This window comes from Hibiscus syriacus, unplaced genomic scaffold (genome assembly GCF_006381635.1).
Source record: "Hibiscus syriacus cultivar Baekdansim isolate YM2019G1 unplaced genomic scaffold, ASM638163v2 tig00117056_pilon, whole genome shotgun sequence".
Classification (NCBI taxonomy): Eukaryota; Viridiplantae; Streptophyta; class Magnoliopsida; order Malvales; family Malvaceae; genus Hibiscus; species Hibiscus syriacus.
Window position 1 is genome coordinate 7082334 of NW_024063539.1, and position 12788 is coordinate 7095121.

The window sequence follows — 12788 nt, forward strand, 5'->3', positions numbered from 1 at the left end:
TTTTTTATAAAAAAATTCGGGCTCGGGTCGGATTTTTTTAAGTTTGATATTCGGGTCGGGTCATTCAGGTTTTTTTAAAAAATTTCAAGATCGGGTCGGGTTTTTTTAAATTTGATATTCGGGTCGGGTCAGTTAGGTTTTTTTAAGTGTGATATTCGGGTCGGGGTCGGGCCGAGTTTTTTTAAGTGTGATATTCGGGTAGGGTTCGAGTTTAGGGTGAAAAATACCCGACCCGACCCAACCCGAAATATATATATAATTTTACCTTATATATTTAAGAATAATTATAATAATACTCCTCTATATATAATTTTTTTTCAATTAAGTCACTGTTTTTATTGAATAATTTTTTTTATTATTATTTCGGGTCGGGTTTCTAGTTTTTATAATATATTTTACATGTAAGTTATAAAACAAACTAAAATTAAGCAAAAAAAAAATAAGAAGGACAATTCTATCATTTTACAATACTAAAATCAAATTCATCCGTTTACAAATCAAACATAATATAAAATTGTATTTCAATTTAATTTCCTGCCAATCATATTTCAGATTAAGATTTCAATTTTTATATATTCCAATTTCTTCTCAGAAACTGGCGATAGCTACAGAGACTAAAGCGAAAAAAAGGACAGGGTTTGTTCCTTTTCTTTCTCATTTGTTTTCCGGGGGGCGGGAATGGCTATTGTGGATTCTTCAAGCTCTTCTTCTGAAGATATTGAAACAACTAAACCTAATTCTTCAAAAGCCATAATCCCCAATCCTCTCGATTCCAATTCACCCGCCCTATGCCTCTTTCAATTCGCAGGAGACTCCGCCGCTGGTGCTTTCATGGGCTCCATCTGCGGCTACGGTATCATTCGCTTCTTCTTTTATAATTTTTTTTTGCAAAATGGTCTTTTTCTCTTTATTTTCTTTTTGTCTTGTCTTAGCTTCAGTAATGAACAAATTTTTTATTTGAATTTCGTAGTGAGTTTCTTTCTTCCTTTTGTCTTAGCTTTGATTTTAATTTTTAGCCTAGTGTTATTGGAATTTTGTTATATGGATTCTTTGCTATATTGTATGAGTTCAAACTTGAAGCTATCAGAATAATGTGCATTATGGAATAATGGACCATGGTAGAGGTTGAGTGGATGCAGTCGTCAAAAAATGTTTCAACAATGGAATTTTCCGCATCTCGAATTGTAATATGGGTTGAATAATTACCTTACAACAAAGCACGGGTATTTGGATAATGGTGACTTGAAATTCTTTAAGCATGAATGTTTTGCAAATCTTTTTGGCATTCTCAAAAAGTATTCTCTTGCTCCTCATTCAGCTCTGCATTTGTTTCAGGTTCAGGATTGTTTAGAAAGAAAGGATTTAAAGGATCCTTTGTGGAGGCAGGATCTTATGCCAAGGTATAAGAGTATCTTGTCATTTGGAATTTAAGTGATTAACTTTTAGCTCTTCCCCCTTGGAGTGAACAAATCTCTAACTTATCTTATATGTTTTTCCTTTATAGACATTTGCAGTTTTGTCGGGTGTACACAGTTTTGTCGTTTGCTTTTGGAAGAGGTTGCGGGGAAAAGATGATGGTATATGAAAATCTTAGTAACACCGCCCCTTATTTGTGATTGGTATGTTAATATTCGGTAATGTTATCTTCCTCTGCAGTTATCAATGCTGGTGTAGCTGGATGTTCCACTGGACTGGCTCTAAGTTTTCCAGGTATAAGAATCTCTAGATTCAGTTGATTGTTGTAAAACTCAGGTTTTGGTTTGAGCCTTAATTTTTCTTTAAATGATTACGCAGGTGCATCCCAGGCACTTCTACAGAGCTGTCTCACATTTGGGGCATTCTCGTTTATCGTTGAAGGGCTTAACAAGCAGCAACCGGCACTGGCACATTCATTTTCCATTGGAAACAAGAGCGGGCACCACAAGGGACCTCGTCCTTTACTGTTCCCTCTTTCACTCCCAATTCCAGATGAGCTGAGAGGAGCTTTTTCTTCTTTCTACAAGTCATTAGTAAAACCGAAGAAAGGCACGTTTCCTACAGGTAACTGATGGGATGGGAACCATTGACCAATGTTAATTGTATGTTATATGTAGATTTGAATGTTCGAGTTGTATCGTTAGAATGTAGACTGAAATTTCTCTGAAAGCTTTTGCTAGTGGAAATATGAAATTGTTTCTTCTTTTGTTGCGTTAATATATATAGTCTGCATGATTGTGGATCAAAATAAAAACATTTGATTGAAGATCGGTAGCCTATAGAAAAACTTGTAAGAGCCGTCTTTCTGGTTCCAGTGAGGGGTTGATTGAAAATCTATGGCTATCCAATGTAATCAGCTTTCTCCAGGCTATCCAAAGGATTAACTCATTTGGGCTTGTTCTTCCTTCAAAGTCAACAAACTGACTCTTGCAAAGTGGAAATCTACCAAGTTTATAATTAACAACAAACCTCTTTCAAAGTGAAAGATTGAAACTTGGCATTCCATTGATGGGAACCTCTCACTGAAGCATAAGAACCCGATGAACCCAATAGTGCAAATCCCATCAAAACACTCTCGAAATGTATCCAAGACTAGATTTTTGCAGACACTGATGGATTCAAGAAAGTGGGTAATGTGTTATAACAACAAAGGGAAAGAGGGATTCGAATTGTTATCTAAAAATTTGCAAAGGAATTTTGGAGAGAGAAGGAATAAATTTATGCCAATTTGTTGCCATAGTTGAGCAAAGATGGGAGCTTTAGCTGTTTCCGATCCGAAGAAGACAAAATGTTGCTGAAATTTCAAAAGTAGGTGACCATTTGTATAGTTTATCCTAAAGTACATTAAAAAAAGTAGGATTTTTGCGTATATCCAAGCTCAAATTGCCGCCTATTACTTCCTCTGAAAGCCTAGCTTTTATTTTATTCATAGATTTGCTTCAACGCATAAAACTCTACGTAAAGGCTTGAGCTTTCTCTCAGCCAAAATGGGTATTTCTCGAAGTCCTCTAATTATTATTTTTCATTAATATCTTCTAAATCATGTAATTTTTCTTGCTTAATGAGTTTAATTTCGTTTTTGTGACAGGTATTTCTCGTGATTCTATGCACAAGAGGCATGCAACTGGTGGCAAGAAGAAAACTTGGAGGAAGAAGAGGAAGTAATCTGCAAAACCCTTTGCTTAATGAGTTTAATTTCATTTTTTATGTGGTTTGTTTCTTAGAGAGTTGATTTAGAATTAGTTAAAAAAATGGTGTTTTGTTCACTTTATTTACTTGAACTGTTATTCCACTGTCGACCATTAGTTCAGATTTTCACTTGATCTTTCAGCCTGCATTTATCGTAATGTTTGATGGTTTGGTTTTAAAGTTGTCAAGCAACAAGACCGTCAGGAGGATTAGGGTTCGTGGTGGAAATGTGAAGTGGCGTGCTCTGAGGCTCGACACCGGAAACTATTCTTGGGGAAGTGAGGCCGTGACTCGTAAAACCAGAATTTTGGATGTGGTGTACAATGCATCTAACAATGAGCTTGTTCGTACTCAAACTCTGGTGAAGAGTACTATTGTTCAAGTTGATGCTGCTCCATTCAAGCAATGGTATCTCCAGCACTATAATATCGACATCGGTAAATCAGCTGCAGCAGCAGGCAAGAAGGAATCAGAGGTAGTAGGAATTTTTATTTTCTTTTTCAATTGGATATTATTGCTTCAATCATAGAGTGGTTCATATGTTGATGAGTTACTTTAACTACTGATGAGATGATGTTCATGTCATGTTAGCATGTGTATGTTTGTTTCTGCAAGTTGTCGATTACTGGCCCGTATCACTTCACGACCTGGTCAGTGCGGCCGTGCTGATGGGTATGTAATCTCTTCCCATGGCCTTATATTATATTCCCTCAAACCTTGCACCTTTTACCATATTGTCAACCACATTTGCTTTTACAATCACTAATCTCTTCGGGTAATTACAGGTGCATTTTGGAAGGCAAAGAGCTGGAGTTCTACATGAAGAAGATCCAGATAAAGAGCTGCCTAAAGTTTTGTTACTAGAGATTCCATATTTCAGATCTTTGTTTAACCTTTTCCGGAGCATTTGGAGATTGTATTAGTGGTTAAACTCTTATTTCGAATGTCAAGTACGGAATTGTCTTAATTCAACACTGTTATATTATATTACCTTCATACGCATTTGTTCGTGGAAGTTAGTTGTTCATTAACTTTATGTAAGTGCTCCTATTTCGATAAGTTAATTTTTTCGATACAAATAATATACGTCGAAACTAGTTTCATCGAACGGCCGTCGAAAAAAATCAAAGTATTAGGACGATGATTTTTTAGCTTATTTTTCGTTAATTGAGTTTTGTAAAAAATCAATATGAAGAAAAGAAATGAGAGTAAAATTTGAACGTATTGATCTTATTGTGAATGACGATCTATAACATACGGTGACTGAAGGAATTGACGATTGTCTGCAAGAATCAAAATAATACGTAAATTGAAATCCAATGCTCAAAAATAAAATGTTTTAAAATATAGTGGCAAAATTATTACATGTGTTAAAAAATTTAGCGGACCAATTGCTTTCATTGAAGCTAAAACTAAAATTTAACGTTAAAATTGAAATATTTTAAAACTCAATAATAAAATCAATACAAATCTTAAAATTTAGGGACATTTGGAATAGTTTACCTAACTTGTATATAAACGTAATATCTGTAGGTAATAAATTTATTGACATGGAAAAAGAAATGGTATAAATTTCAGACAAGAAAATTTTCTTGTTGAACTCATTGTAAGATACATTAGCAGTTACCAAGCCCCATCTCCTTTTCCTGAGAAAATGAGGACCATGAATTGCTTCAAACTAAAAAAATTATTGAAATCAGACCTACAGGCTTACATTGAAAGATGGCATAGCAGACCGGGAAATTTTCCGTCTCCGAATGAATTAACGACGCCATATTATCCATCACCAACCCGAATGGTTTCACCATCTCCCTTTCTATCACAGTCCTTTTCGGTCAGCTATGAATTCAACCACCCGCAAAGACTAGATAATCTCTTCTATGTTCGTTCAGCAAGTGCCGGAAACCGAAGTTTGGAAAAAAGAAAAGAAAGAATTTTCTTAGCACCCAAGACTCCTCATTATCTTGTTAAGCCGGTCAATAACTGTTGACGAAAACGGGTAAAAAAAACGAAAGAACACGAGAATTTTACGAGGTTCGGCAATGTGCTTACGTCCTCGGTGCCTAGGCGGCGCTAGAAGTTTTATTCAATGATCTTTTTAGGTCTAGGTTACATCTCTATTTATAATAGAAAACCCTGGTACATAATTACAAAATCAACCCTGTACCGTACCGCGGGGGCTGCGCCCCCACACCCCCAACCCACATAATTCGTAACCCCACAACGAGACTTTTTATGAGCCATACATAACAAATCTCCACCTTGGCGAATATCCTGCCCCTTGGAAACTTCAATGTGGGTTGGGTTACCTTGCTTCTTTAACAACTCGAAACATTCAACAAGTCCAAGCAATGCTTGAACTTGTCTGTCGTAACTGGCTTGGTGAACATATCAGCGGCATTCTCATCAGTATGTACCTTCTGAAACAAAACCTCTCCAGATGCAACCAACTCTCTGATCTTGTGGAACCTTACATCAATATGTTTAGTTCTAGCACGATACACCTGATTCTTAGCCAAGTGAATAGCACTTTGATTATCACAAAGCAACTGAACTCCACCTTGTTGAACACCCAACTCCTTCACTAAACCAGTAAGCCATAAAGCTTCTTTTGCAGCTTCAGCCGCTGCCATGTATTCAGCTTCAGTTGTAGATAGTGCCACGACAGATTGAACAGTAGACTTCCAGCAAATAGGCCCTCCACCAAGAGTAAACACATACCCTGTCGTAGATCTTCTATTATCCAAGTCACCTGCATAATCTGAATCCACATATCCTACAACCAAAGGGTTATCCCGCTGACTCCCAAAAACAATTCTATGTCCCACAGTACCCTTTAAGTACCGAAAGATCCACTTGACTGCTTCCCAATGTTGCTTACCAGGTTTAGACATGTACTTACAAACTTGACTAACAGCATGAGCTAAATCAGGACGAGTACATACCATCGCATACATCAAGCAGCCAACAGCATTAGAATACGGAACCTTTGCCATATCTTCAGCTTCCTTATCTGTCTTGGGGCACTGTTCTGATGAGAGCTTAAAGTGATTCGCCAATGGAGTGCTAACTGGTTTTGCGCTGCTCATCGCAAACCTTTCTAGCATTTTCTCAACATAACCCCGTTGAGATAGCCGCAGTTTCCTTGAGTCTCTGTCCCTGCAAATTTCCATTCCAAGAATTTTCTTTGCAGCACCTAAATCTTTCATATCAAATTCCTGACTCAATAAAGTTTTCAAACCGATAACATCATCCATGTTCTTCGCAGCAATCAACATATCATCAACATACAGTAATAGAAAAATAAAAGAACCATCATCAAGGCTCTTAACATAGACACAACAATCATACTCACATCGGTTGTAGCCAATCTTGATCATATAGGAGTCAAACCGTTTATACCACTGTCTCGGAGACTGTTTTAACCCGTACAAAGATTTCTTCAATCTGCAAACTAAATGCTCGTTTCCAGGTTGAGTGAAACCTTCAGGTTGCCGCATGTAGATCTGCCCCTCTAAATCACCATGCAAAAAAGCAGTTTTAACATCCATCTGCTCTAAATGCAAATCCCAACTAGCCACAAATGCAAGTACTGCTCGGATTGAAGTGTGCCTGACCACAGGAGAAAAGATTTCATCATAATCAACTCCTTTCTGCTGTGAAAAACCCTTCGCTACCAAACGAGCCTTGAACTTCTCCCCCTCTTTTTCTGTTACTGCTGGTTTCTTCTTATACACCCATTTGCAACCAATCGGCTTCTTACCCTCAGGAAGGGGAACTAACTCCCATGTGCGATTGTGATTCAAAGACTCCATCTCCTCAACCATGGCTGCCATCCACTTGTCGTTTTCCTGACTAGTAACGACATCATGAAAAGTAACTGGATCATCACTGCTAACAGTAAGTGCAAAAGATACTAAGTCTTCAAAACCCAATCTGTTCGGATGCTTTATATTCGTCCGTCTCACCCTGTCTCTGGCGAGACTATAATCCTGCAAATCATCCGTAGTGGAACCATCAGAAGTCGGTTGAGAAGTTTCTGGTTTCTCAACTGGAAACTGCTCGAAATCTACCACTGTCGTGTCTTGCTTCTGCTGCAACATAGACTGTTCATCAAAAACGACATCTCTACTAATCACAACTTTCTTCGCAACTGGATCCCAGAACTTGAATCCTTTGACACCTTTCTTGTAACCCAGAAAAATGCACTCCTTCGATTTTGCATCAAGTTTGGATCTCTCATCAGCAGGTACATGCACATAAGCAGGACAACCAAAAATCCGTAAGTTATCAAAACTAACATCATGACCAGTCCATACCTCTTCTGCAACTTTCCCAGCCAGCGATGCCCTTGGCGATCTGTTGATAAGGTAACACGCCATGTTAACAGCCTCAGCCCAGAAGTGTTTGGGAAGCCCCGCATTCAACCGCAAACATCTGGCTCTTTCATTCAACGACCTGTTCATTCGTTCCGCAACACCATTCTGTTGTGGTGTCTTGCGCACTGTAAAATGCCTCTGAATCCCATGCTCCTTACAGAATTGTAGGAACTGTGAATCTGTGTACTCCGTACCATTATCAGACCGCAAACACTTGATTTTTCGTCCTGTTTGGTTTTCTACCTCAGCTTTCCACAACTTGAACTTCTCAAAAACTTCAGATTTCTGTTTCAAAAAATACACCCAAACTTTCCGTGAAAAATCATCAATAAAAGTAACATAGTACCTAGATCCACCCAAAGACGATGTCGTGGAAGGCCCCCATACATCAGAAATCACATAATCAAGAATCCCTTGAGTTGTGTGCTTCGCAGTCTTGAAACGGACTTTAGTCTGTTTACCAAGAACACAATACTTGCAAAAATCGAGCTTACAGCTTTTGACACCATGCAACAAGTTTCTCTTGTGTAATTCTGCCATACCACGTTCACTAAGATGAGCAAGGCGCATATGCCACAATTTTGTCGTATCATCACATGACTCAACAGAGTGAACTCCACCTGCAACGGAACTCCCTAACAATCTGTAGATATTCCCTGCAGTCATCTTGCCTTTCATCACAGTCAATGCTCCTTTAACAATCCGAATGGTTTCCCTATCCTCGGCAGCCTTAGGGATAAAACCATTCTTGTGCAAAGTGCCCAAGGAAATCAAATTCTTCTTCAAGTCTGGGATATGTCGAACACCACTCAACGTCCGAACGGAGCCATCGTGCATCTTAAATCTGACATCACCAATACCAACAATATTGCAACATCGATCATCACCCAAATAAACCGAACCAGAATTAACCGGCCTGTATGTCGAAAACCATTCCCTATTTGGCGTGATGTGATAAGAACATCCAGAATCAAGAATCCAAGCATCCGTCAATTGTGTCGTTGAAATAGAAAGCATATCACCCTCACTGCAATCAGAAGTATCATCCTCGACCACGTTCACAGACTTGGATGAGCCATCACGCTTCTCATCGGTCTGCTTTTTCAACTTCGGACAGTCTCGCTTCATATGTCCCGCCTCCTTGCACTTGTAACAATGAATCGTCTTCTTATCCCTGGATTTGGATCTGGAATTCCGCTTCCCGGACCCTGCCTTCTCTGGCTTCCGTCCACGATCTCGATTACCCTTGACATATAAGCTATCGGCTTGAGAGCTTTCCCCTGCATTCTGCTTCCGCTGGTTGTGAGCCAACAAGGCTGCAGTAATCTCCTCAACGTTGATAGTCTCTTTCCCATATGTAAGAGTAGTCACCATGTGTTCGTAAGAGGAAGGCAACGAACACAACAGAATCATCGCTCTGTCTTCATCTTCAATTTTCACATCAAGCCGAGCCAGATCAGAAACGATTTGATTGAAGACATTCACGTGTTGCGCCAAATCGTGATCGTCCTGCATCTTCAGCCCATACAGTCGCTGCTTCAGATACAGTTTTGTCGTTAAGGATTTGGACATAAACTGACTTTCCAACTTCCTCCAAATTTCGTCTGGAGACGATAGATGCATGACGTGATACATGACCTCGTCCGCCAAGCATAATCGTATGGTTCCTGCCGCTCGCTGCTGCAATTCTTCCCAATCTTCCTCATCCATCGACGCCGGCTTTGTAGGTCGCAAAGCCTTCAAGATCCATTGCTGCGCCAATAGATCCTTCACCCTCGTTTGCCATAATCCGAAGTTACCCTGACCATCGAATTTCGCGACTTCGAATTTTGCTCCTGACATCTGATACCAATTGTTGACGAAAACGGGTAAAGAAAACGAAAGAACACGAGAATTTTACGAGGTTCGGCAATGTGCTTACGTCCTCGGTGCCTAGGCGGCGCTAGAAGTTTTATTCAATGATCTTTTTAGGTCTAGGTTACATCTCTATTTATAATAGAAAACCCTGGTACATAATTACAAAATCAACCCTGTACCGTACCGCGGGGGCTGCGCCCCCACACCCCCAACCCACATAATTCGTAACCCCACAACGAGACTTTTTATGAGCCATACATAACAATAACAACTCCTGGATTCACATACGATCCGTCAAGGTTAATGGCCTGATATTCCAATCCTTTCCATTGTGCGATCAATTGAAAATGAGGCCGCCTAAAAAAGCTGCTAATGATTTCGAGAATCACAGCGTTTGGTGTTGCGGAAACTATGTGTGTTAGGCCAGCACCATGAGCACCGACGATAACCGAAGCATCCTGAATAGCTCGGACCTGTTCCTTCATGGACATGTACGCAAACAACCCATTGATGAGGTATACTTTACATTCCTGACGATTAGATGCCCACCTCTGTAATGCATCGAACACTTCTTGTTCATTGCTAAGTCTTGACTCGACTTTACCTCGATGGCGTGGATGGGCTAAATAATCTTCTCGACGGACAAAGAGGACGTTATAATCACCTGGGACTGCCTTATCGGAATGCTGTCTGTTTACAGGAAATCCAAAAGCATCTCTGATCATTTCTCCAAACTCGGATAATCGGGCAGTTTTTTGTCATCAGAGCTTTGCCATAGTTCATGTGCAGAAGCTCCTTGACAATCTATGTCTTCGCTAAGCCCTTTAAATAACGCGGTCTCGTATCCCAACGGTGATAAAATAGCATGGTGGAAACAGACCGGACCACTAAAGTTTTTCGCGTATCTAAGGCTTGAAAACAATGCTTTCCATGTTTCTTCTAATTGTGTCTGGAAATATTCAGCCAAGAAGGGGAAAAACAAATCAGCTATTGTATGATAATGAGCCTTTAATAGACAAACAGTTATGCAACATGTGTTCGAATTATCCGCAAGAGCAACATCTAGTTGCAGGCAAAGCGAAGACGAGGGTAGCTGATGACACGTTACACCTACTTGAAAGGAAGATCTCTAAAAAGAGTATCAAAGCAGGGCAACAACTATTATGCAATAGAATTCTTCAACCATAGCAAACAGACGATTCCTCGTAGCTGATTTGTGGTTCATTATTCAATAACCGAGCATTCCTCCCTATGCTATCTACAAACACTCTCCCTTCATTCCGTTCGGACCAAAAGGGACGACAGTCCCACATGAATAGATCACATGGTAATGAAAGAATGATAATCTAAAGTGAAGAAAGGTGACATTAATAGAAACTGGATTGTGGAATACTGAACTTGTATACCTCACAATGACCATCCACAAAGACCAAATGTGGCCGGTTCGGCAAGCCAGTAACCCTAGAAGAAACATACGCACTGTACCAATCCGTCACGGTGTGGAAAAGGTTTGCATACTCGAATCTTGTTATCAGAAGTGTAGGCTCCTCTACCCACTGTAATCAAATCTTCCCATATCAGAATCCAAAGTAAAATAATAATAAAAAAAGGACAGAACAATCATCAAATCGAACCGAATTAGGAAACGAATGATGAACAAAACTAGTTAAGTTCACATTCCATCAAAATGGCACTAATTCAGAATACACAGTCACAAACTATTTGAACCGGAAGGGAAGAAAACGAACAGATCAACTAGTCGGAGAAATCAAACTATTCCAAATTAGATCAATATTCCACTTTCTAACCAACTGATTTCAAACCAAAGCTGCAAAATTCATTTCATAAGAATCTGTAATCCGTATGACTGACCGACCTCTGCCGGCATTAAAATGCTGCTTCAGGTACTGCCTATCTTAAAATCCTCAGACACTAGACCAATAAAACTAATAAATCAAGCTAAAACAAGTTAGTTTCCCCCTGGACTAGACACAAACAGAATAGCCTAAACATATGTTTTGGCATACAGACATGCATTAAATTATAACCCATATCCGCATAAGCATTAATCTACTTCCAAAACTTCCATTAACAGCCAGAAATAGCAATTTTCATCAAGCATCAAGATCGATCAATCGAAATCGAAAGCTTGGGGGAAAAAAGGAGAATTGAGGAATCTAATCTAACCTCTTGGCAAGTGAAATCACTTTCACCCACAAAAACAACAGACCTCACCAATTCCCTCATAGTATGTTTCAAGATATTCCCAACAGGCAAGAACTGGTCCAAAAATCCATCCCCAACAAGCTTCTTTCTGGTTAACCTTGATCCCACTCCTTCAACTTCAACCTCAAAAGCTCCATCTTCAAACTCAGGCAATTCTTCTTCTTCCGTTCTCCCAATAACATCCTCCAGCTTTTCACCTCCTCGCGACATCTTAATCTTCTCGGGATCCATCCTTATCTTCCCACCTTCACAAACCGAGCTCTTCAAGGTCTCGGAGTAATGGCACCTGAACCAGCTCGATCCGGATCTCACGGTGGCCTTTGGGGACAGAACATCGGCTACCTTTGTAAACCCATTCCCGAAATAAGCTTCGCATGACTTCGGAGCTACGTTTGAGGTCAAGGACCAGGGAAGATACGATGGGATGATAGGCCAGGGCTTTGACAAGTGAAGTCCACGGAGTGGGATTATTCCGTGGAAACCCTCGGCCTTCGTGTCGCGGCGGTGGTCATACAGGGACCGGTGGTGGTTGTGGTGGCTAGAGGCGAAATAAAAGTAAAGAGAGATGGAGTTTAGAGCGAAGAGAGCTAAGAGGATCTTGAGAAGAGTCCACTGTTTCTTGCTCATGTTTTTTATGACTTGGTTTTCTTCATGACAAGACTGGTTTGAGTTTATTACAGCATGTCTTTTGTCTGACAGGTTTGGGTAGTTTCTTCTGTTACTTACCAAAGTTCGAATGTAAAATAAAAATAATGGAAATTCAAAAACTGAGTTATTTTATTCTTCAACTTATGTCTTTTGATTATATTTATGCACTCATAAATATGAAATTAATTTGATATAATAATAAATTTAAAATATAATATATATATTTATATATTAAAAAATTAATAAAAATTTAAATATTAAAATTGTAACTACAAATAAAGGAACTCAGAGAGAAAATGCCTTATTAACTATTTTTTGCCCTAAGCCTGCCTACTTCTTATAGAGTATTAGTTTAAATTTACATTTTAATTTTAATACAATAAGAGCTATTTAACAGCTTTAATCAACAATAATTTGGACCCAACTATACTCAATAGGCCCTTATTCTTTTTGTGATTATTACGCCCTTTTCCAAATTGGAACTAATTCGAAAGTAAACCTTTTGTTTTCATT

General features: G+C 39.2%; 2 protein-coding genes and 1 pseudogene across 2 annotated transcripts; 2 read left to right on the forward strand and 1 right to left on the reverse strand.

Annotated features, from left to right (window-relative positions):
• Positions 1–645: 645 nt before the first annotated feature.
• LOC120198040 (chloroplastic import inner membrane translocase subunit TIM22-2-like) lies at positions 646–2109 on the forward strand. Its single transcript, XM_039199433.1, has 5 exons — positions 646–853; positions 1336–1400; positions 1505–1577; positions 1657–1710; positions 1795–2109. The coding sequence occupies exons 1-5, from the start codon at positions 679–681 to the stop codon at positions 2046–2048; spliced, it is 621 nt and encodes a 206-aa protein (XP_039055364.1). The 5' UTR covers positions 646–678; the 3' UTR covers positions 2049–2109.
• A 1203-nt stretch (positions 2110–3312) lies between these two features.
• LOC120197964 (40S ribosomal protein S8-like) lies at positions 3313–3709 on the forward strand. The gene has a single exon (XM_039199363.1). It carries the CDS (start codon positions 3323–3325, stop codon positions 3692–3694), a length of 372 nt encoding a protein of 123 aa, XP_039055294.1. The 5' UTR covers positions 3313–3322; the 3' UTR covers positions 3695–3709.
• Positions 3710–4898: 1189 nt separating this feature from the next.
• Positions 4899–12291, reverse strand: LOC120197963 (annotated as a pseudogene).
• Positions 12292–12788: the final 497 nt, after the last annotated feature.